General features: G+C 35.1%; 3 protein-coding genes across 3 annotated transcripts; 1 reads left to right on the top strand and 2 right to left on the bottom strand.

Annotated features, from left to right (window-relative positions):
- Positions 1–9234: 9234 nt before the first annotated feature.
- Positions 9235–9858, bottom strand: LOC110900497. The gene has a single exon (XM_022147384.1). The coding sequence runs from the start codon at positions 9856–9858 to the stop codon at positions 9235–9237; it is 624 nt and encodes a 207-aa protein (XP_022003076.1).
- Positions 9859–10886: 1028 nt separating this feature from the next.
- On the top strand, positions 10887–19327 carry LOC110897488 (TBCC domain-containing protein 1). The gene is made up of 9 exons (XM_022144233.2): positions 10887–11447; positions 12501–12641; positions 14084–14464; positions 15213–15317; positions 17285–17425; positions 17681–17884; positions 18049–18141; positions 18222–18333; positions 18853–19327. Exons 1-9 carry the CDS (start codon positions 10980–10982, stop codon positions 18894–18896), a joined length of 1689 nt encoding a protein of 562 aa, XP_021999925.1. The 5' UTR covers positions 10887–10979; the 3' UTR covers positions 18897–19327.
- A 1417-nt stretch (positions 19328–20744) lies between these two features.
- LOC110897489 lies at positions 20745–21128 on the bottom strand. Its single transcript, XM_022144234.2, has one exon. The coding sequence runs from the start codon at positions 21126–21128 to the stop codon at positions 20745–20747; it is 384 nt and encodes a 127-aa protein (XP_021999926.1).
- Between the last annotated feature and the right edge of the window lie 4068 nt (positions 21129–25196).

Here is a 25196-nt window from a genome sequence, read left to right as displayed (position 1 = left end):
TAATAATATACATCAAATTAAAATCATTTCAAAAACCATCCACAAATTGTCCAGGCCAAGTTTAAATATAGAAGAGATCATAACTTGTGTTGAATTGTTTGTTCATGTGTCGCGGAGGCTCTTATCCCTCTCTTGCGACTCGCTAGGCTAGTGAATAACTCCAAAATAGTCTGTCAACAAATTATAGTCCTTGTCAAACTTGAAACACCCTACTAAAAGCTTTCGAAAAAAACATTAATTTCACACTAAAACTTGCAAAAAAATCGGCATGACCCGATTATAAATATATTGATTCCCTGTTTTAAAATAAATAAGACATTATCACAAAAATTTTTGACAACACACTTTAAGTAACAAGTGTGGCTAATACAAATTTTCCAAACCTTCTAACATGTTTTCATACACAACCATTTTCAAAACAAAAAACAGACAAGTTTAAAAGATCTAGATACAAATCGACATACGAACTAAGTTTTTGCCAAAATATAAGAACAACTAAGACCACACGTGTTAAAAATACATGCTACCCAAAAACTAGAACCATAAAAAACTAGACATCTTCGGAAGCACTAGGTGGGCATGAAATCGAGTGTGTTCGTTCCAAGTCGCCAAGCTATGAAGCCGAGGATTTACCTACATCAAGTATCAAATTTTAAACTCGTTAGTTATGTTACTTTCAGACTAGTAATAAAAAAATTAATCCCTTTCATACATGCATTATCTCAACCCATGAAACGCGTCAAAATATATCCACAAAATTGAGATATAACATGCTATCCTTATCCCGTTGAGACGGGTATTTTCATTCGTGCATAACCTTCATTCGGTTCGTGTATAACGAACGAATACATTCCTTCCAATCATATGCATCCCCTCAAACCCGTGAGTGACGGATTGAGTTGATTTCATTCATTCATAACTTATCCATTAGTAACTTATGTGCGTGAAGTGTGTTATAATTTTTGATATATATTTAAGCCCTTTTTACACTTTTAGCCAAGTTTTAAATTTATAAAACACGATATTCACTAACAGTAAACACACATATGGGCAAGTGCACCCATCGTGGACGTAGTATAGTGTTGGTAAGATACCGAGGTCGTCCAAGGACACAAGAGCTTTTAATACCGGTTTATCCTCAACGTCTAACCAAATCAAAAAGTTAGAAAAATGTTTTAAACTAAGAAAAATAAAAACTAACTAAGTGCTGAAAAATAAAAATAAAATAAAAACAGATAGACAAGATGAATCACTTGGATCCGACACGTGTATTAGTATAACCTTTGATTATTTTCGCACTTTTGCACTTGTTTAAGAGATTATCTTAGTTATTGTAGTAGGCCCCTCTTTTGAAGGCGACGTTACCCTCAACCCAGTAGTTTGAGTCAGCAAGGATACAATCCTAAAGGGTCGGATTATTGAAAGATAATGAATTAAGTTATTAATGCAAATTGTGGTAGGCCCCGCTTTTGGCGGTGACGTTACCCTCGGCTAAGTAGTCTGAGTCAGCAGGGATACAGTCCTAAATAGCCGGGTTATAGTATTAATAGTAGTTAACTTATGAGGGGGTCAAAGAGTTTGGATCCCCGCCATCCAATACCCATGGGCATTGAAGGAGATCCTACTAAATTTGACCCAGGTCCCAAGCAGGACCTCTAAACGCTGAACAAGGGCAAGACCCTTACCAAACCGTTCCCTTAACCCCCGACCAGGTAGCCAACATACCTCCATATAGACCGTGGAGATATGAATGGTGAAAATCTTTTATTTTATATAGACAGTAAAATAATGCCAAGACACCACGGACAAACGATAAGGAAAGATCACCTTCAACATAAGTAACTAGTTATTAAAGTCATTAATACAAAACCAAATAAAAAGTGCAAAAGATTAAAAATAAAAAAGTATTATACTAAACACTTGTCTTCACCAAGTGATGTAAGAGACTTAGGCAAACATGGCCTTGATTGTCAAGAACTCTTACGATCAATCTTGGATCCCGAGACGACTCACACACTCTACGATGGACAATGGATGATGGTGGTGGATGATGGTGTTATGGTGGTGGTGGGTGGTGGATGAAGTGTGAGAGAGGTGGTGTGCCAAGGGATGAGTTGAAATGAAGCCAAGCACTCCTATTTATAGGCTGAACAGAAGCCTGGGCACGGCCCCGTGTCCGCTGGACACGGCCCCGTGCCCGTCTGACACTCTCTCTCTTCATTAATTGTAATTCGCAATTACAATAAATGCACCTGCAGCACTCTGACCACGCCCCCGTGTCCGCTGGGCACGGCCCCGTGGTGGGCAATAGAAGCTTCTACCACTTTGTCTTTTGTGCCAGGGCTGACCATCCTGGACACTGCCCCGTGCTCGCTGGACACGGCCCCGTGTTGAGCTGGACACGCCCCGTGTCCGCTGGACACAGCCCCATGCTCAGCTTTCTTCTTGTTTTTTGCTTTGGGAGATGCTGTCGAGGAGTCGGGCATGCCACGTTTCTTCCTTTTCTTTGTATTTATGTTGGATTTGGCTGCATTTTTGCTTCTTTTGTTCATTTAAGCTCTTTTAACCCTGAAAATACAAAAGGAAGACAAAAGCACACTTTTTCCAACATTAGTACTTAAAAATGGTTAGTTTTATGGCTCATTTGATGTAATTTATATGTTGCATTTTACTCACATCAAATACCCCCACACTTGAATCTTTGCTTGTCCTCAAGCAAAACTCTTTAATATGTGGCTTACACTCCCAAATGGAATGGGTAGAAGAGAAGGTTTTGGGCTTGTCTTGAGTGTCGGGAATCCAAGATCTTTATTGGGTTTTATTTTTATACTATTTACAATCCTATTCGTTATGATTTATTTAGAACGTTTCATAGGATAAATTACTTATTAGGGCATAACATGCCTTTTTTAAAATTTCATTTATATACAAGTTCACATACCTCACGGGGGATCACTCAATACTCGGCCGAAGGTGTATTTTTAGTGAATCACTCGAGAGCGGCATAGAACTTATTTCTACCATAAGCTTGCCAAGCAATCAATCCTCCTCCTTTTTAACTTTATACCTTTGTAAATATCAAGAGGACTTTTTGGGTGAAGGGTTAGGCTTGGGCTAAAGGTGGGTGGTTGGGTTAGTGGTTAGTAAAAGGGCGAAAAGCGTAAAAAGCGTCGGTTTTCGTAAGACCTTTTTTTTTTGACTTTTTATTTTAATGAAGCAATTTTTTTCAAACAAAGTTCTTTTTGATAACCTTGTTTGTTTATTTCTTTTGGCTTCATTATTATCATCATTTTTCTCTCTTTTTTTTTTTTTTTTTGATAAGGAAGTCATAAGAAAAACCGCGCTTTGTTACTAAAATAAAGGGTTTAAAATGAAAAAGGGGTTTTGGTGGGAAAAAGGGTGTTTGTTTTGGGTTAAGAAATGAAAAGGTTTAGGCTCAAAGGGGTTAACTAGGGGGACTTTGGGTAGGTGGTAAAAAAAAGAAAAATAATGGTGTAGAAATAAAAAGGGGTTAGTCCTAATGCCTCCATCATTTACTTACTCGGGTTTAAGTTGGTAAGGACCGGGAATGTATCGTCGTGGCAAGTTCTAGAGTCGTAAGAAACCAAGCGGCTATTCACACAAGAAACGAAAAATGAGCATTTAGTTTAAAGATGTATATTTGTATGCTCAATAAAGGCTCAAAACTCACTTTTGTGGGAATGGGTTTTTATGTGATCAAGTATATATAATCAAATTTTAACTAAGCTTGTCATGCCGTTTCATAATTTTCTTATGTTGGTTCTTTTTATCACGACGTTATCGGTTGTAAATTTGTAAAAATATAACCTTTTTAGAATTTTGAAATTCCCAAATTAAACCAAGACAAGTAAAGAAAAAAAAATGAAAAGTTTTTTGAAAAAATTTGGGGTGTTTAGCGGTTCCAATAGAGCTTTGTGTAAGGCTTGTAATTAGGACTTGCAAAATTCAAGGTTTTAGCATCCCCCCACACTTAAATTACACATTGTCCTCAATGTGTCCCAAAAATAAGTTTTTTCGGCTGATTAAAATGTGTAAAAGTGGGTTAAAAACAAGATTTTATGGTACTGGGTAGCTGAACACGGGGTGGTGTTGGCTGAGCACGGCCCCGTGTCTAGACTGCCAGTACCAAAAGTAAACAGAAGGCTGGCCACGGGGGCGTGTTCAGTGAGCACGACCCCGTGTCCAGATACCTGAACTGGGCATTTCTGCAGAGTTTTGGGCACGGGGGCGTGTTGGGTGAGCACGACCCCGTGCTGAACTTGCAGTAATGAAGAAAAATTGTCGGGAGGCTCTGTTTTTGTGCTTGGGGTGTGGGTTCAAGCTTCCCTTAGCTTCCTTTACCATCCCAAGTGTGTTTTATTCCTGAAAATTAAAAACTAAACTAGAAAACATAAAGGTTAATCTAAACTAAACTACGGATAGTTCCGCGGAATGACTCCGTGGTGCGCCACGTTTATAAGGGTCCTTGGCTAGACCCTCCTTATCAGGTGGTTCTGGCTCATCTTCAATTAGGGGGTCATTATTGCCAAAAGGATATTTCATTGAGCGCTCAAGATCTATGCTCCTTTTGAATGCCCCTAATTGAAGAGGTAGATTGTTGAACTTCCGGTTTTTCAAAGCTTTATGAGTTTGTACAAAAGGTTTTCCCGAGACTAGAGGGGCGTCATCAAGGATGACAAAGTCGGTTGGGATTACCATTTGATTTGTTTGAACCAAAACATCCTCAACTACACCGATTGATTTTATTATTCTCCGATTAGATAGAAAAATGGGTATTTGAAGTGGAGCGAAATCACTAATACTTAATTTTTCAAAAATGTAGTTAGGCATTATATTAACACAAAGATCTTTATCAATGGTGATATTACTAATAAATGAATTTTGAAATAAACATGGAACCGTTGTAATGTTAATTTCAAAAGGATCTTCTTTTATTAGCGAGGTTTGATCATTAGTTAACTTAACACTTACTATTTCTTTGATTTTAGCACTAGTGTTTAACTCTTTTAAAAACTTGGCATGAGGGGTTACTAAACAATGATTTTCGAAAGTAGGTGACAAGAAATTAATTTCTTCCAAATTAGACTCTTCTTGAATTTTAACATTATCGGACTCACCTTTTTCGTTGTTTAACTCATGTGTCAGTTTTTCACTTTCTTGTTCTTCCATTTTTACATTTTCAACTATCTGTACGTTATTATTACAGTTTAATTCTTCTCTTACGCGGGATTCCTCTTCCCTTGCGCGAGATTCTTTCATGTAACGTTCGATAGTTTTAATGTGTTCTAATATCCTATTGGTCACTTCGGTGAGAGAAAAAGAATTTGGATCCTCAAAGCTTAAATCCGGTTGTTTGATCCTTGGTTCCTCATAATTCTCATATGAAGTAGATGGTTCACACCATTGTTCTTCATTGTAAGTATATGATGGATAAGGGTCGAAACTTTGTTCTTCATAGTACTCATATGAGGTGGGTTGTTCATGCCATGGTTCCTCATAATAAGTATATGAAGGTGGTGGCTCATATCTTGAGTCTTCAAAGCATGAGTATGAAGGCTCATACCTTGGTTCATCAAAATATGAGTATGAGGGAGGAGGTTCATACCTTTGGTCTTCATAGGATGTGTATGAAGTTGATGGCTCGTACCTGGGCTCCTCATAGTAGTTGTATAAATTGGATGGTTGATATGAGTTATTATATTGAACCGAGCGTGCGTTACGACAATTAGTGCAATAATTACCCCTATAATCATCCTCATCATAGGTGTAGTTGTAACCTCTTGAGTATTGATCCATAAGAATCACTCAACAGACCACAACTAAGTCTCGGGACCAGAAAACAAAAATAAGACGGAAACAGAAGCTGGACACGGCCCCGTGTTGAGTGAACACGGCCCCGTGTTCAGGGTCTGTATATGGGCGTTTTAATTAAAGTTACTGGTCACGTTGAGCACGGGGGCGTGTTCAGTGAGCACGGCCCCGTGGTCAGACTCTGTATCTGGGTATTTAACTAAAAATATGCAGCACGGGGGCGTGTTCAGTGAGCACGGCCCCGTGTTCAGGCTACTGTAAATGCAAAACTAAACTAAAATGCAGAAAAAATGCGCGCGTTTTAAAAAGGTTTTGAAAAACTGATAGGGCCGTCGATTTTAAGCTTTCTTAAAATCCTTGTGTCCCCGGCAACGGCGCCAAAAACTTGATGTGCGTGAAGTGTGTTATAATTTTTGATATATATTTAAGCCCTTTTTACACTTTTAGCCAAGTTTTAAATTTATAAAACACGATATTCACTAACACTAAACACACATATGGGCAAGTGCACCCATCGTGGACGTAGTATAGTGTTGGTAAGATACCGAGGTCGTCCAAGGACACAAGAGCTTTTAATACCGGTTTATCCTCAACGTCTAACCAAATCAAAAAGTTAGAAAAATGTTTTAAACTAAGAAAAATAAAAACTAACTAAGTGCTGAAAAATAAAAATAAAATAAAAACAGATAGACAAGATGAATCACTTGGATCCGACACGTGTATTAGTATAACCTTTGATTATTTTCGCACTTTTGCACTTGTTTAAGAGATTATCTTAGTTATTGTAGTAGGCCCCTCTTTTGAAGGCGACGTTACCCTCAACCCAGTAGTTTGAGTCAGCAAGGATACAATCCTAAAGGGTCGGATTATTGAAAGATAATGAATTAAGTTATTAATGCAAATTGTGGTAGGCCCCGCTTTTGGCGGTGACGTTACCCTCGGCTAAGTAGTCTGAGTCAGCAGGGATACAGTCCTAAATAGCCGGGTTATAGTATTAATAGTAGTTAACTTATGAGGGGTTCAAAGAGTTTGGATCCCCGCCATCCAATACCTATGGGCATTGAAGGAGATCCTACTAAATTTGACCCAGGTCCCAAGCAGGACCTCTAAACGCTGAACAAGGGCAAGACCCTTACCAAACCGTTCCCTTAACCCCCGACCAGGTAGCCAACATACCTCCATATAGACCGTGGAGATATGAATGGTGAAAATCTTTTATTTTATATAGACAGTAAAATAATGCCAAGACACCACGGACAAACGATAAGGAAAGATCACCTTCAACATAAGTAACTAGTTATTAAAGTCATTAATACAAAACCAAATAAAAAGTGCAAAAGATTAAAAATAAAAAAGTATTATACTAAACACTTGTCTTCACCAAGTGATGTAAGAGACTTAGGCAAACATGTCCTTGATTGTCAAGAACTCTTACGATCAATCTTGGATCCCGAGACGACTCACACACTCTACGATGGACAATGGATGATGGTGGTGGATGATGGTGTTATGGTGGTGGTGGGTGGTGGATGAAGTGTGAGATAGGTGGTGTGCCAAGGGATGAGTTGAAATGAAGCCAAGCACTCCTATTTATAGGCTGAACAGAAGCCTGGGCACGGCCCCGTGTCCGCTGGACACGGCCCCGTGCCCGTCTGACACTCTCTCTCTTCATTAATTGTAATTCGCAATTACAATAAATGCACCTGCAGCACTCTGACCACGCCCCCGTGTCCGCTGGGCACGGCCCCGTGGTGGGCAATAGAAGCTTCTACCACTTTGTCTTTTGTGTCAGGGCTGACCATCCTGGACACTGCCCCGTGCTCGCTGGACACGGCCCCGTGTTGAGCTGGACACGCCCCGTGTCCGCTGGACACAGCCCCGTGTTCAGCTGGGCACAACCCCATGCTCAGCTGGGCACAGCCCCATGCTCAGCTTTCTTCTTGTTTTTTGCTTTGGGAGATGCTGTCGAGGAGTCGGGCATGCCACGTTTCTTCCTTTTCTTTGTATTTATGTTGGATTTGGCTGCATTTTTGCTTCTTTTGTTCATTTAAGCTCTTTTAACCCTGAAAATACAAAAGGAAGACAAAAGCACACTTTTTCCAACATTAGTACTTAAAAAGGGTTAGTTTTATGGCTCATTTGATGTAATTTATATGTTGCATTTTACTCACATCAGTAACGGATAATATCATTCATAGCATAACTTTCATTCGGTTCGTCTTGGACGAACCAATTCATTTCCTTTCATACTTATCTTCTCATTACCCGGTCCTCCCAATAAGAACCGGTTATAAAGCTTTTATATTTATAAATCTAAGGTTCATGAAATTCATTCATCACGGATCAAACCATTACTATTTAACTATATTACAAACTATCATAACTATGGTTTTGGCACAAACAACAATTTACTAATAGAATTTAGTATGTATAAATAACATACCTCGATCTTGCGTGTTCTCCGTTTGCCTAGCACTTGAACTTTCTTCCTTCACGCCTACATTAACATATTCGTTCCATCTTTTAGTTCATTCAAATATCATTTCATTATTTTCATAGTCTAACATATGGCAACTTTATCATAATTTCTTCTGAATTTCACAAATATCTTCTTTTAGGCATTTTATCGAGCACTTGGCGGGTTTCGCATTTGTAGGACACTACATATAAGCTTTTTAAGTACAATTCCTTCTAGTTCGCCTCATAACACGTCAACAATCAATCAAGTTCATATCATTCTTTTATCCTACATCATTTTGCCTAAGATTCAAGTATTACAACATCATCATATTTCAAGATTTCACATAGCTATATCTATTTCAATCTTCCTATTCATAATACATCTTCATAAAATGGGCTCATACTAAAATATCTTTCAGATTACCTAAAATCAAACATGATTCTTGTTCTAGAAATAAATTCTGACTCACATTTTTCACATTTTGCTACAAGAACTCGAGATTGGGTTGTACCCCTCATCCGACAAATCATAATTTCAAAGAATTGAACTTACCACTTCAATAATCGAGTTCAGTAGAGTGTTATTAGAGTTCATGCAAATTATCCTTTGATTTCAGGTTCAATTGCTTGATTCTTTGAAGCTAGGGTTTTCCCCCTTGTGCTTCTGTTCTTGGTCGATCCCCAGACACACACATACTGTGTGTTTAGGGTTTAATTGTTTTTAATAAATGAGTTTTAATAATTTTACACCTTTGGCCCTTCTATTTGTTTGTGTGTTTAAATTTAAGCTTCCCCATAACTTAACTACCATTTTGCCATATTTCATTAACTATGCTAAGTTCTTTATTTATTTTCATATTAAACATTTTTGGGGTGGTACAAGTCTACCCCCCTTAAAAGAGGTTTCGTCCCCGAAACCTGGACACATAACAAATTCAATATTTACATACCGAAGAGAAAAGGGTAGTGCCTCCGCATTTCATCTTCCGATTCCCATGTAAGTTCTGATCCCTTTTGGTGTTGCCATTGAACCAACACTTGTCTAACGACTTTGTTGCGAAGATTCTTTACCTTAATGTCTTTAATGGCTATCGGTCTTTCGACATAATTTAACCCCTCGTCCAATTCAATGTCGTTGAGAGGCACAAACGCTATTGCATCCGCAAGGCACTTTCTCAATTGCGATACGTGGAAGGTATTGTGAATCCCGTCTAGTGTAGACGACAGTTCTAAACGATATGCAACCTTTCCGACTCGAGCCAAAATTTTAAACGGTCCAATAGAACGAGGACCCAACTTACCCCGTTTATGAAAACGGATTATGCCTTTCCACGGGGATACTTTTAGTAAAACATAATCTCCAACTTGAAATTCAATGGGACGTCTTCTTTTATCCGCATAAGACTTTTGCCGATCCTGAGCCGCTTTCAGTCGAGCTCTAATCAAGTCAATCTTTTCATTTGTCATTGCTATTAGATCATTTGGCGCAAGCTCCCTTTGCCCTACTTCACCCCAACATACGGGTGTCCTACATTTCTTCCCGTATAGTAATTCGTAAGGAGCCATTTGAATGCCACTATGGTAACTATTATTACAAGAAAATTCCACTAGTGGTAAATGGTCATCCCAACTTCCCCCAAAGTCTAAGGCACACGCTCTCAACATATCGACAAGTGTTTGATGGTTCTTTCTGATTGACCGTCAACACCAGCAACACTAGTTTCAACTACCCTATAACCTTTTATTTTTTTAACAAATAACAAATTATACTATCACTAAAAATAAAGATAATACATAAGTTATAGATAACATAACTTAAAATTAATAATATACATAAAATTAAAATTACTCCAAAAATTGTTCACAAGTCGTCTGGCTGGAAGAAGCATGACCAAAGGGTTGGAATCGAGTTTAAATATAGAAGAGATCATAATGGGTGTTGAATTGCCTGTTCACGTGTCGCGAGAGGCTCTTATCCTTCTCTCGCGACTCGCTAGGCATGCGAATAACTCCAAAATAGTCGGTTAACGATTCTAGTCATGGTCAAAGTCTTCACCGTATCGCGAGTTGCGAGGCATAGAAGCTTCCATATTCGGTAGGGCTGGCAATAGGTAACCTGCTAAGACACGATAACAGATAAGTACCCCATGTGATATTTTACGTTTTTAAAAATAATCAAAATTTAAAAGTTAGGATCCATTATTTCTCCTTCTAGGTGCATAAAATATACATCTGTCTTATAGACATTAGATATAAAGTCGTGACGACTTGGGATGATTATAGTAAAGTTCGGTACAAGACTATACGTTAAAAACGGTAAAAATCCGCTATATACATATTGTAACACTATTATCAGTCGTCATGCTTTAATCGCATCGACCGGTCTCACCAGAATTCGGGGTGTGACAATATGTCATGTTCCTATTGCTAGACGCTTCTATGTATGAAAGGTCTCTCTCAAAATATGGGAGGTGGCTATTTTTAAAAGAACTCTTGGTCAACATCCATTTTAGAGCTTTTTCCTATTTTAAAACTACCTTAAAAAAGAAACCAAATCGTTCTTTCACTAATCCATCGTTACTTAATAACCACACAAAAAAAACAGTCTCCTATTTTGAATGCAACAAATAACAATACACACTCTTTCAAATCACTAACCCTAGGTACCAATTTCCCCAAATTCCACCATGACAGAACCTCCACCGGAACAACCACAACCACTACCACTACGCCTCCACCCCCGCCGCGAACCATTCGAACACGGCCTCATTCCTTTACAAAAACTCATCTTCACCGACGCTACTCAAACCCTAACTTCTATCCGCGACAAATTACTCCAATCTCCTAACACACACAACCGAATTAACTCTGCAATTGTTTCCGAAACCCTACAGATCGCACCGGAACACGCGCGATTGGTTATTGATACCATTGCCTCGGTTTTGTACTCGGATTCGGATCCGCTTGTTGTTGCCAAACCGGATGAGGTGGATGCTGTTGGTGTTAATGTGTATGATTTGGTGATTTTTTTGTATGTACAGTCGTATAAGCGCCTGCTTGTTAAAGGAGGACATAAGGATTCTGCTGCGGTTGCGGATGTTTGGCCGTCTACGTCCGCCTTTGATGGATTCTTGTCAGCGCTTACGCCGTTGCAGGTGATTTGATTGTCTTTGTTTCATCACTTGTTTGAATACTCTCATTTAAGGAAATGTTGTGTAGGTGATGATGTTTGTGATTCATGTTTGGCGTTGCTGGCGAATTCGTATTGTTTGTACATTTGGAACCGATAATATGTTGCTTTCCCTCATCTGTTTATCAATTATTAAATAAATTGTAATCTGAGATGTTTCTTAGGTATTGTTTGGATGTGCGTTTAGAGATTGATTGGAGGTGAAAATGTTTAGATGTGCGTTTGTATTTGGGATTCATTTTTGGTGAGTCTGGATTGTTTCGTTTGTTCGTTTTAGAACCGATAATATGTTGACAACTGCGAGAACCGCATAATGCGTTTGTACTGTACACATGACAGTTATGTAACCACCCATGTTTCTCTCTTTCACTGTCCTTAGTTGTGTTTTATGCACTATGTAGTATGTACGAGTGCGTTATGCAGCTCTCAACCTTTCATTGGTTCGAAAAAGAATGCATTTCTTTGGAACTAATATATAAAGTGACCAAAAGAAAGACATTATTGTGGTGTGAAAGGGAAGGAAACGCCTCTTAGACTAGGTTAAAAGAATGGATACATAGGTAGTAATGTATTATAGTTTTGACGTTTGATAATTGCATTTAATAATGATTGACGAACTGTGATTATTTAATGAACTAATAGATAGTAGAACCACAAAGACATATTTGTGATGTGAATTGGACGAAAAAGCTTCCCAATGTAGGTTAATAAGATTTTGTTTTATTTTTTTGTTGTGCTGGTATGAAACTAAAAATCTAAAACTGGATATATGACTCCTAAACAATCACGTATTACAGGTTACACAAGCATTAAAATTGATTATTGATAATATTTGTTAAAACGAGCATCGAAATGTGCGTATTTGTCTAGCTGTCTTTTGATCTGTGTCATAGTTGCTTATCTTTTTTACTAATTTACAAACACAAATGTAATGTCGTTTTTATGCATCATAGATACACTTATTTCAATTCCTTACTTGTATTGAATACTTACATGAGCATGCCATTGCAATGAGCAGCTTGTGCGGAGCAATAGCAGGAGGTCAATGCCATCACAATCTGATGAGGAAGCTCATCAATTATCTTATTTACAAAAGCATATAGGCAATATAATCTCTCTTTTGGCTGACTCTGTGGAAGGTGAAGGCGAAGAATCATTGGTTTGTCTTCTTACTCTACGAATGTTTCAAAATATTATATTACATATTGATTTTTTTGTGTTAATAAAGAACTTTTAATTAGGAACCATTTTGACTAGCTCGTTGACCTGTGTGTCGCGTGACTCGTGTCATACAGGCAGTAAAAATCTAAACTTGGATTATTTTTTATTCTAGGTATATATGACGTCTGCAATTAATAAAACAGACGTAAATGAGTAAATAGTAACCCTTTATAATTTTTTTATTAGAATGGTGCATCATAATAATCATCATCATCATGCTCAGTATACCCCACCAATAGCAAAAGCTAAGGTAGGGTCTAAGGAGGGTAAGATGTAGACAACCTTACCTCTACCCCGTAGGAAAAGAGAGGCTGCTTCAAGTGAGACCCCGGCTCGATAGTGGTTTTGTATCAAGCCTTGGACATAAGGCACATAACACTCAACAATTAAGACAAAGGCCGATTAGTGCATCATGCATGTACTCCCTTGTCTTTCGGCTATCAACGCCACCACATGATGCATGATTAGCCATCCCCCTCTTTTAACATTATTTTCATGAAATTAGTAAAATAACGTTAAAATTAGTGCACTTTCCCCTTTTTTATTAGAATGGTGCATAAATAAAAATAACGAAAAAATAAACTAATGATCTGTTTTTATTTTGTAAAATATATTATTGTTAAAATATATTTATTTTTAACAAGATGTGTTGCTTTTACAGTTTTACTATAAAGGTTCTAAAGAGAACTTTTAATTTTAAATAACATAATTGTAAAAGAGATATTTCATTTTCGTTATATATATCCATAGAATGTTTATACAGACTAATTTAAAATAATCGGAAAGGATAACGAACAATAGTAAGAGGGTATTTGGTAACATTACTGTAATTAGATCATTACAGTTGGGCTAACTTCTGAAAATTTAAGCATTACTTTGTAGCAGGAAGGGTATTAATATTTCATTAGTTAAATAGATGACATCAATACTTTCCAATTGTACTCCTTCACCACTCATGTTGTATTGGTAGCTTCACCCACCCACCCACCCACACACCTCATGTTCTATTTATTTATTTATTTGTTGGGTCTTTTGGAGCCGGGGGTCTTGCTGGAAGCAGCCTTTCTATCTCTCGGGGTAGAGGTAAGGTGTACCTACATCCCACCCTCCCCAGACCTCTACCAATAGATTGCTATTTGTGGGATTTACTAGGTGTGGTTGTTGTTTGTTGTTGTAATTCTTTCCAATTGGGAAACTGTAATTGAGTGACAGGTGTCCAGATTGGTGCTGCTGATGCATATATATATTTTACTTAAATATATATAAAGATATACTGTTTTTTCTTTAATACAGATTTATTTAATCAATAACCCTTTTGTTGTATTTTTTTTTAATTATTGAAAAGCTTGCACCATTTTTACGTTTCCTTCAAAGTTGCAGGTTATAACAATGGATAAGTTTGAGCATCTTGCGTTTTTGATCTACTTTGGCGAAAAAGGATTGGAGAAAACTCCATTGAGCCAAAACGCACCGTTTTTTGCGAATTCAGATTCTAGTATGCCAGCTGTCCCTGTTCCTGCATCTCAGGTTCATGATTGGATTTTACAAAATATTTCTAATGCATTGGATCGAATCTCTGAAAGAGCTGCTGCAAAAGAAAACGGTCAAAGTCAAACCAGTCCTGACCAAGATGTTTTAATGACTGATGTCTCTCCTAACTTTAAAGCATCCACCAGTGGTAAGGGTCCCAGTTTTATTGAGGGGATTTCTAAACAATCATATGTAAAGCAAGCACATGAACTTAAGGGATCCTTTGTAAAGGTTTGTTCTTTTTTTTTAATCTCATATAATTGGTATCCATTATGCGTTTTTTTAATAATGTCCTATATTGGTTGCATCTTATTGTCCTTAGGAGTATAGTTCATGATGGAGCTCCAAAATATATAATTATATATCTAATTATTTTCAAATATTATTTTCTAATTATTAAAAACTTAGTAAATCATTGTTTTTCTGAAACTTAATTTGAGTTTTTCAGGGTTTTATCTAACTTAAGTTTTCAAATTTTCATGTAAACATGTTTTTTGTAGTGGGAAATGAAGATTTGTTTGACTATTTATTAAATGTATTTAAGATGAATACAAAGTATGTTACTCGTTTCATATCTTGAATAGATTGAAGTTCATTTTCTTAAAAGATCTTGTAATCATTTTTATCAACAAAGGTTTATTGAGGTGTTTATTTAATCATGAAGTACAATATGTTTGAACAAATCATTACATTTCTGCAAGTCAACCAAACTTTTCCATTCATGTTCCCGATGCATAACTTTGTTCATTCCATTTCATTGCATTATACCAAACAGACCCATAACTAGTATTTGTATGATAAATCAGGCATTTTTGTAAAACCATACTATTTACTTGATAACATATAAAAACGAAATTACACTGTATGAGGCTATGAGTAGTTGCTTCATTGGTCATTTTGAAATCCTTTTAGCTGGTGATACCAGTGAATCTTTTATGTTGTATTTAGCTCAAATTATTGTTTTTTTAATTCTCCACAGGTTGTAAACTGTCATGAATCTGTGATTTATGTCTTGGCTCCTTTGAAATATGCTACTGTATATGGATGCTCTGATGCTACTATAGTCCTCGGGGCTGTTGGAAAGGTATGAGTAAAATTCTTAATATGCCAAATTATTGCTATTGTAAGTGCATAATTTTGTCAAATAATATTTTTGTGCTTGAACACGACCATTAACATAAATCAAATTACTTAACGAAATAGTTTGGATTTTACGACATTCATATATACTTCCAAATTTCTGTTCTTTTTAGTCAAGATTCTTGTTTTAACTTTAACGAAATAATTTGCTTTCGCTATGTAATATAATATATCTGAACAACATCATATATATGTCAAAACTAGTGTTCACATTTGAATCCAGAAATTTAGATGTAGAATTTTCAAAGGTTGGTTAGGACTTAGCTGTGTTCCCGCGTTTACTAATGGAAGGAAAGGAAAGGAAATGGAAAGAAAGTAAAAAGTATTTGTGTTCCAGAGTTTCATTAAAGGAAGGAAGGAAGGGAAAGGAATACTAATACAAGGTTTTAGCATTTACCATATTACCCTTTTACTTAACTTATTATAAAATCCAACAAGGGTATATTTGTAAAACTGTCTATACCTTTCTTTTCTTTTCTTTTCTTTTCTTTTCTTTCCCTTTCAACTCAATAACACATAAAATAAGACTTTCTTTTCCTTTCCTTGGAACTTGGGAACATGAAATGAAATTATATTTTTTTTCTTTTCTTTTCTTTTCTGGACATATACTGAAACTCCAAATTCAAGAACAAATAATAATCAACCAGAACAGTAACAATAGAAAAATAAGATAAGATGACGCTACTCTAACCTCTAAGGGAAACTAATCTTACCAAGATTAAAGGGAAAGGGACAAGAACCCACTACTCTAATATCTAAAGGAAATTAATTCACCAAGATTAAAGCAAAAGGGAACAAAGAGAAAGAACCCAGTGCTCTAATCTCTCAAGGAATTTAACCCACCAAGATTAATGGGAAAGAGAACACTTCACACCACCAAGATCAAAGATCTATGAAGGAAAATGAAGATTTCTCTAATTAGAGGATAAAGTCTCTAAATCCATATTCATCAAAGCTTGATTACAATAATGAGAGTTTTCCTTAATAATACACAGAGAGGAAGTTGCAAAGCATCCTCTAGACAAAAACTGAAACAAAAAGATATCTCTCTTGTACAAGAATATCAACCAATGATAAAAGAAAGAAAAAGGTAATTATTATGCAAATGCTGATTTTTTATAAATCTGTTGTTGTCCCCTTTTGGCTGTATAGTGTATTCTATTCTTCACTCCGAAGCTAATAACTTCACTAAAATAGTAAAATCCCACACCCAAGCTTGTTCATTTGTTGTAGAATAAAGTGAAAAGAAAAGAAACAAACTAGCCACTAGTCCCACGTTCTTAGGGAATGGACATAAATAAAATTAAGCAGAAAAGTAAATAAGCATTACCAAAGACAAATAAACAAAAATTAATGTAGAAAACTAGAAATAAAATAAACATGGGATAACTAAAACTTACATGGTGCGGGACGTGGGGCATGCGAACTTGGTCTCTTCAGCCAACAATTTCATGGATCAAACTGACCCAGGTTGGCGACCCACCCGTTATACATTAACGGGTTTGTGACCCGACATACATCACCCTGGTTTTTCAAATCATCGCATGTTAGAAACTAGAGTGTACAAATAATAATCGTTTCTAAATTTATTATGCTTCTTTCTTTGATGTGCTTTCTCAAATTACACACACATATGTATATATATTATAATTTTGTACTGACCATTAGTGACATCAATAGAATACACATTTATTCTGGCTGTCTAGTCTACACCATCATTTTTCTATTTGCTAAATATAACACCATTGTTTCTTAAGCTATTATATATATTCATATCTATCGTACCTTAATAATAATTAATGTTTTTATATCTATATTCAGTCTACTAGCGGGTATTCTAATATATATATATATATATATATATATATATTATTTCTGAATTCTGACATGGTGTTTTTCTTTATCTTTCAGGCTGTAAGAATTGAACACTGTGAAAGGGTTCATGTTATTGTAGCTGCAAAACGAATATGTATTGCTAATTGTCGGGAATGCATATTCTTTTTGGGTGTAAACCAACAACCACTTATTGTTGGTGACAATCATAAGCTACAGGTATGTTTTATTAAAATGATCATCAATTTCCTTATCTACAAATCAAACAGTTATTGTTAGACAATGTTAGTGTATAATATTAAATTTATAATAGAACGCTTTCATTTTTTATTGTGAGAAATAATTAAATACATATGTACATTAACACATGCTTTATACATGTTTGTCTATGTTATTGACTTTTATTTAAAAAAGTCAAAAGAAATAAAGGAGAAGAAGTTGTTAAATATTCTTCTTTTATCACTTTGGTATCAGGTGGCACCGTATAATACGTTTTATCCACAATTGGAGGAGCACATGAAGCAAGTAGGAATTGATGTTACTCCAAACAGATGGGCCGAGCCCATTGCACTAGGCCTGGTTGATCCACATGATAATTTGTCTCATCCAGCTGGCGTATCTGATTGTCAAACTGAGTCAGCACACCACCTAGATCCTGATCAGTTCACAAACTTTTTGGTATGCTTCTTGACGAACAAAAAATATCTGTGACACACTTTTTATACAATCATTATGAATCTAGTTACTTATCGATAAGGCTTTTATACAATCATTTTAACCCGTGACCCACTTGACCCGTTTCGCTATCCGCATTTTGGTGTTTATGTTATTTTTTTTTCCAGATTCCCAACTGGTTAGAAGGTCAAGCATCTGGGCCCACAAAAGATAATCCATTTCCACTACCGGATGTCTATTTGTCATCTCAACGAAGAAATGTAAGTTTTTAAGATAATTTTTTTCTTGGTTTATTATTTTTCTATCAGTTTTTAATGCTGTTTATTTAACTTTTTAACAGGAAAATAATCTGGTTGAGGTTAAGCAGATACTGAGAGAAGCACCCCTGGAAGATAGCAAAAAGAAAGAATTATCTAGTGCACTTCATGTGTATTTCAAAGACTGGTTATATGGTAACTATCATAGCTTTTTTTATATAAACTCGAGTATAGTACACGGATGCTCCCTTTGGTTTACCAAAATTTTAGACTTGGTCCCTAGCTTTTACAAAAGTACACGGAAGGTCCCTGTGGTTTGCACTTTTAGCAGGTCCAAGTTAAGGACTAAACGTGTTACAAAGTGCAAACCACATGGACCATCCATGTACTTTTGTAAAAAGCTGGGGACGAAATGTGTTACTAAATGCAAACTACAGGAACCATTCGTGTACTTTTGAAAAGCTAGAGACCAAATCTAAAATTTTGGTAAATCACAGGGACCATCTGTGTACTTTACTGTTTACTCTATAAACTTTATGGAGTAGGGACTTAATCATGCAAAAAGTCTTTTTTTTTTTTTTTTTTTTTTGTTTTTTCGTTATAAGTCGCATGATTTAATTATGTAAAATAAATGTCCAGGATTTTTTCTTCATGTTCTACTTGGTGAATAATTGCTATCAAGTGATTTCATTTTTTTTTTTAAACTATTTGCAGCATCTGGGAACATTAGACAATTATATTGTCTGCAAGGTGAGTAGAATTGTGAAGGTGTAGTTGCAATCAAGCAAAAGATATAAAATAAAACCCTCAGCCGTGCCCGATTACCATTTTGCTCTTTGTCTTGGTGCTGCTACAAAGTGATTTTTGTTGGAAACATGCATCTTTGTTCAGTTGAAGGTGAACCTGCAGTTGGTTATCAATTAATAGCAGTTGTTAATTCTGCATTATTATTTTGTTTATTATACAATGTCTGTTGATAACAAAGTCAACAGTAAGCTGTAATCCATTATAAGCAATTTTCATGTATTGGGAGTGTTTATAAACCAACACAATTACTTAAACCGAAACAAGTCGGCCGATTTGAGATCTAAATGAGTTGGCTCACGGCTCAGTTTGGCGGTTTGCTGGTGTAAGGCTCAACCCGATTTGTAACTTTTATTATTTACAGATAATCTTTTTGTTTCCAATATTGGCTTTACGCTTTCAACTTGAAAAGAGACTTTACGAAACTGATTCGATTTTAGAGTTATATTTGTATGAGTTAAAATGATTTTGGTCCCCGTGGTTTGAATCAAATAACTATTTTAGTCCAAACGTTTATATTTGACTTTTTTACTCCAATAGTTTGATTTTACAATCTAGTTTTAAGCGTTTCAAGTAATCAACACTCTAAATGTGCGGTTATTATCATGCGATTTCGTGAAGAAGTCCTGATATGCTTACGGTTATAGTAGGTCACATAGTACAACCACAACGTCAATAAATTAATAAGCATGCCAATTGAATTACTCCGATCCTCAAACCTTTCATCTATTAACTAGTAACATCACTAAACCATTTTTTTTATAGATCATAAGGATATTTATCGAGGTTATGTAATCTGTGCATAATACACATTAAGCATATATCAGGTCACGCTGACCCATTTCATATGCATGTATATGAAACCCGACCTTTCGATTCACCCGGTGTCTGTTTCAGTAATCGGGCATACGTATCGAACTTAGTTTAACTTTAAAATATATTGAAGAATAAAGTTTATAAAAACGGTTCATTACAACTTATAGACTAAAAAACAAAGGTCTACTAAAACTTAATTTTTACAGCAAATAGACAAAAGGAATTATTGAGATTTTTCAAAGGCACCTCTTACTGTCTCAACTTTATATAGAAAAACATATAAAAGTGAATGAGTGGTCTTTTTTATTTTAAAGTAATAAAAATGCAAACTTATGGTTTTGAAAGGACAAAAGAAGCTTCGTTGCATACAACGAACCTGGATTAAACTTGACTTAGGAAAATGGATTAATAACGACTCAGAAAATGATATCTCATGAACCACTTTATTGACTAAAATGATTAAAATTCATCTGCTAAACAGCCCACACACATGACGGGCCTATCACGTAAGAGGAAAATCAAGCTCACCGATCACCTAGCTAGCTACGTCCATCATGTGAGAGGAAATCAAGTACACCGATCGTCCCACTACACTGACTGTTATAAAAATAAATAATGAAATAATGTAAAATCATGTTACCCAACAAGATCTCGTTTTGAAACTAGTCCACACAGGACTGGCATCACGAGAGAGGAAAATCAAGCTCATGATCGCCCCACCGGTTGGGTGAAAAATTAAAACTAGTAAAGATCATAAAAATATGTTATAAAACATTAACACAAAGTGGATTAAAAAGAAAATGCAGGATCTCTACAACAAAAAATCAATAAAAAATATGATATTACCAAAACTTGGTTAACATTATACACCTTCTCCAAAATTCTCAATGTTGATCAAAAATATATCTAACCATTACAAAAGTTCATACAATCCAATGCAAAAAAGAACCCTTTTATGATGATATAACAAACCCGACCCATATTCCTCAGCTTCTCAACACCAACCAAGTGCAGACTTCACACACACTAACCCCGACTTCAGCCGCCCTTCGTGGCTTGTTTTTCCGCCTGCTTCCATTATGTCTAAACCCGACAGCTTTTGTTAACCCGAGCTCGCTTGCTTTGGGATGCGCACCATTCTCATCTTCCATCGTTTCAAGGCTTTCTGAAGATGGTCTCTTTCTCTTGTTATCATGGTCTAACTGAGCTTCAAGCTTAGTTTCGGTTTTTTCAATGATTTTTTCGGCTTCTTCTTTTTGGGCTTTTGTGGGTCGCCCTCTTCGTCTAACGGGTAGTTTTTCTTCACCACTTACGTCGTCGTTGGTCGTGATAATTGCACCTTTTTTAGCTTTTGCTTTACTTTTTCCCATTGTCAAGAACAAAAATATCGAGTTTTGAACGATTTTGTGCGATATCTGCAAGACAGAGAGAGATAATCATGTTTGGATTTTGCAAGCAAGTTGGTTGTTTATAAATCAAGTGTACATTGGTTTCAAAGTGATTAATTATATTTTTAAATAAATAAATAAATAAACATATACATACATAACCTTTTTTTACGAGTGGTTATGTCCTCAAACTTTGAAAACTTAATGACCCGCGATAATTATTTAGAAAATAACCACATTGTTCATCGAAGTGATGAATATGCATGAATAATAATGGTAATGGTTTTAGTACACATATTGCATATGACCATGTGTTTTTAAACAACCAACAAGTTTGCATTTGCAAATGTAAAATATGCCATGGTTCAAAATGCTCATCAATCATGACTCAACAAGGCTACTAATACCGATTAAAACTCATATGATAAAGTGTATTATATATCTAGGGGCACTTTCAATACAAAACAAATTTGAAGTTAGAGAACCGCATAAGCACTTATGCGGTCACATAACCGCTTTATGTATCACAAGTTAAAGAAACCAGTGTTTATGCGGTTTTCACAGTTGTCTACATAAAATTAGTTCTATATTGGTTAATCCTTACTCTACACATATGATTATCGTATTTCTTTGAACGGTAATCATATATTTCACAAGTGACATTTAGTGAGATGAAAAACTATATCACAACAAATTTATTCCACAAGTGCAAGTTCAACTACTCACATTCATGGTTGGTGTCACCAACATTATATTAAATTCACATCATGAAAGTACAACTTATTTGACAATCCTTTATTGGATTTCATCAAAAGTTACAAATCTTGTATTTTTCTTTCTATGTTGAAGTATGACAAATATCATAAACACAATGGTCACTTCTTTGTACCAAGAAATAATGAAAAACAATTTGTACTAACAAAAATAAAGGACCAACAAAAGTATAAAAGTGTCATTATTCATTATAAAAGTACATGTTTTGATGTTCTTCATTTTAAACAAAACTATTGGCTGAGTTAAGTACAAGATTCAGAAAACATTTCTTTAACTATGAGAATCCGTTACCGAAAAACTTACAGACGTACCAGTATCCTGCTAACCAATCAGATAAATTATAAATCAACAAAAGCAAATAAGTTAACCTAAGTTTATTATAGCATAATAAACCTAAAAATATATAAGCTTAAATCTTAGTATAACAAATACCAAGTTTGAACCTTTTCAAGTCAAACTTTGACTTTCATGGTTAATCTTTCAACACCCAAAAACCCTAACAAGATTCTAAAAACCATAACAGCTGAAATCACAAAAAACATAACTGGATTCAACATAAATAAAGATTGAATCTTTAATAAAAAAAAACACACAAACTAAATGAATTTGAATCCAAATAAACAACAAAACCATCAATCAAACAAGATTGAATATTTAATCAACATAATATAAAGATAAGATTCAAAGAAAAACTTACCAAATGAAGCTTGATTGATGAATAACAACAACCATTTTCAATCTTTAAAAATTAAAACAGAGACCCATTTCTGAACTACAATCAAATTGATTGATTAATCAGAAAAAGCAACAAAAAACTTATAACAGATGCTGATTTATATTAAAGATTGAAGGGTTTGATCTGAATATGAAAAACTAGTGAATCAGATCAGATGGGTATTGAAAAAGATTGAAATTTTTTAAGAAATGAATCGATGAATGTCGAAGATATGAAGCAAGCAAAGAGAGGGGGGTCCGAGTGAAGAGAGAGAGGGAGAGAGAGAGAGAGAAGTGTAGAAGTATAGTAGAAACAAATCAACAAGATGTATTACTTTTCTATCTTGAAGATATTTAATTATTTTATTAGATATATAATATTAATATTAATATTATTAATATATAATATAGAATGAGATCAGGAGATAATGATTTGAAGTGTAAGAATAGTGATAACGATTTTCAGTCATAGGATCTTTGTGATTTGTGGCTAAGATGATACGGTGACATTTTTGTAAATAATGAGAACCTTATAAGTACCAGGAGAGGTAAATTGGAAGATCCAAAAAGGGTGCATATGCTAATCACATGCCATTTCCCCCCATCATATTTAAACGCCAATAACTTTTTTATACGTGATTATTTTTCTAAAAAAATTATACCATAAAACTCATCGTTTTTTTATCTTTCCAACGAGTATACTATTGATATACATTTTGAAAAAAATGAAATGGGTTTTATGGCGTTTTTTTGAACTGGGTGTTTTATGACGTTTTAGACTAATTATTTTTATGGCGTTTTTCTGAACTATGTGTTTTTATGGTGTTTAACTAGGTATTTTCATGACGTTTTTCTGAACTGAGTGTTTTATGGCGTTTTAAACTGAGTTTTTCATGACGTTTTTTCTGAACCGAGTGTTTTATGGCGTTTTAACTGGGTATTTTCATGGCGTTTTTTCTGAATTTGGTGTTTTTATGGCGTTTTATTTGAACACCCAGTTCATGTATGTGAGTTTTTTGACAATATTACCCATTAATGTAATTTAGCATCAATGCCACATGTCAACTCCAAAATCATTCTCACCGTTCTCATACTTTTCATCATTCTCTTCAAATCCTGACCTATAATAATATATATGATTTTAATATAAAATAAAACGAAAAGCCTAAACTAGCATTAGAATATTTATTTATTGAATCTTGGTCATAAGAAAATATTAATATTATTCAAAGTTTTGTTTGATTATGGGTGAAATGAAATAAGTTATTTGTAACATATTTTAAACCAGATTATTTATTAGTTGAAAAACATACTAAGAAATTTAGAAAATACTAGAAAATCACGAAAAAAAAACAATTTTAAACAATATTTTTTCTTATTTTCTTTTACTCTTTTTTGTAAGTTATTAATCTTTCTAAAAAAAAGAAGAAGAAAACCTATATGCAAGTTATGGGGTACATATATGTAGTAAAGCAACACTTTCCAACTATGATTAGGTTCAAATTACTAATAAGGTCAATCTATTGGAATGAAAAAACTTTTAAACATTTAGTTTGAAATGAAAGGTCTTGGATTTACGTCCTAGAGACCACATTGATTAAAAGAAATTTGTCGTTAAAAAATAGGTCTAAACTGGTTTAAGGCGTGACTGATTAAAAGGGGATCAACTTATTATTGACCGGGCAAGTTGACCAATCATCAGCAATCCAACTCTCTCTCTCTCTCTCACTCTCTCTATATTCGCTTCTGGTTTAGGGATCCTTATTCACATCGAGTTTGGTCTTAAGCCGCGCATCTCTAAAAGTTTATGAGTAAAGTACAATTTCAGTCCCACACGTTCAACCCTCATTTGAAAAAAATGAACAATCAAGTCCCTATGGTTGTCAGTTGCTCGCAATCAAGTCCCTCCCACTAATTGACCGTTTGTAATTCAGCAAAAGACTAAAATACCCCCATAACTTTACTTACAATTTCAGTCCCTGAACTTTCTTCTACATAAATTCCTTCCATATTCAAAACAATTCCTAATCTAGCAACTAAGCACCAATTAACCTTACTTAACCTGCAATATTAACGTATTAACAACAACAACGATAGCCCATACTAACATATTTAACCAGATTTGAAACATTGTTAGACATTTTGAACTTCAAATGGGGTTGACTTTGTGAACTTCAAATGGGTTTGACTTCTTAAACTAAACCAGGAAGTTGTGGTTAACCTTTATTTACTACAGTTAATAACAATAATTAGTAAGAACACATTTGAAGCATCTATTTACTCAATTTCCAAACACCTAACTGCAATTGGTACAAAATACTTAAGTTGGTTTTGACCTCTATGTTAGTCAAGCATGTTTGGTTCTCAATTTGACCTCTGTTTATTGCCTCATGTTTGAACTTCACAAGACCTTTGTTTAGTCAAACATGTTTCAACATCCAAACTCAATTACTGTTAAATGCACTGGTTTTGTTCAATCAAATACATGTTCATTTGAATAAAAGGTTATCTACTGTCATATACTTGTTAATTCAAATACATGTACTCAGTTAAATGCACAAT

Source organism: Helianthus annuus, chromosome 13 (genome assembly GCF_002127325.2).
Source record: "Helianthus annuus cultivar XRQ/B chromosome 13, HanXRQr2.0-SUNRISE, whole genome shotgun sequence".
Taxonomy (NCBI): Eukaryota; Viridiplantae; Streptophyta; class Magnoliopsida; order Asterales; family Asteraceae; genus Helianthus; species Helianthus annuus.
Note: the sequence above shows the minus strand (reverse complement) of the source record. Positions and strands in the feature narration are given on the sequence as shown.

What these genes read in the sequence shown, in the direction of transcription:
- LOC110900497 (XM_022147384.1), bottom strand. Translation starts at nt 9,858, where the DNA reads ATGGCTCCTTACGAATTACTATACGGGAAGAAATGTAGGACACCCGTA.
- LOC110897488 (XM_022144233.2), top strand. Translation starts at nt 10,980, where the DNA reads ATGACAGAACCTCCACCGGAACAACCACAACCACTACCACTACGCCTC. An exon ending in TGTCATCTCAACGAAGAAAT is followed by an intron (nt 18,142 to 18,221) that starts GTAAGTTTTTAA and finishes ACTTTTTAACAG; the next exon opens with GAAAATAATCTGGTTGAGGT. An exon ending in TTTCAAAGACTGGTTATATG is followed by an intron (nt 18,334 to 18,852) that starts GTAACTATCATA and finishes AACTATTTGCAG; the next exon opens with CATCTGGGAACATTAGACAA.
- LOC110897489 (XM_022144234.2), bottom strand. Translation starts at nt 21,128, where the DNA reads ATGGGAAAAAGTAAAGCAAAAGCTAAAAAAGGTGCAATTATCACGACC.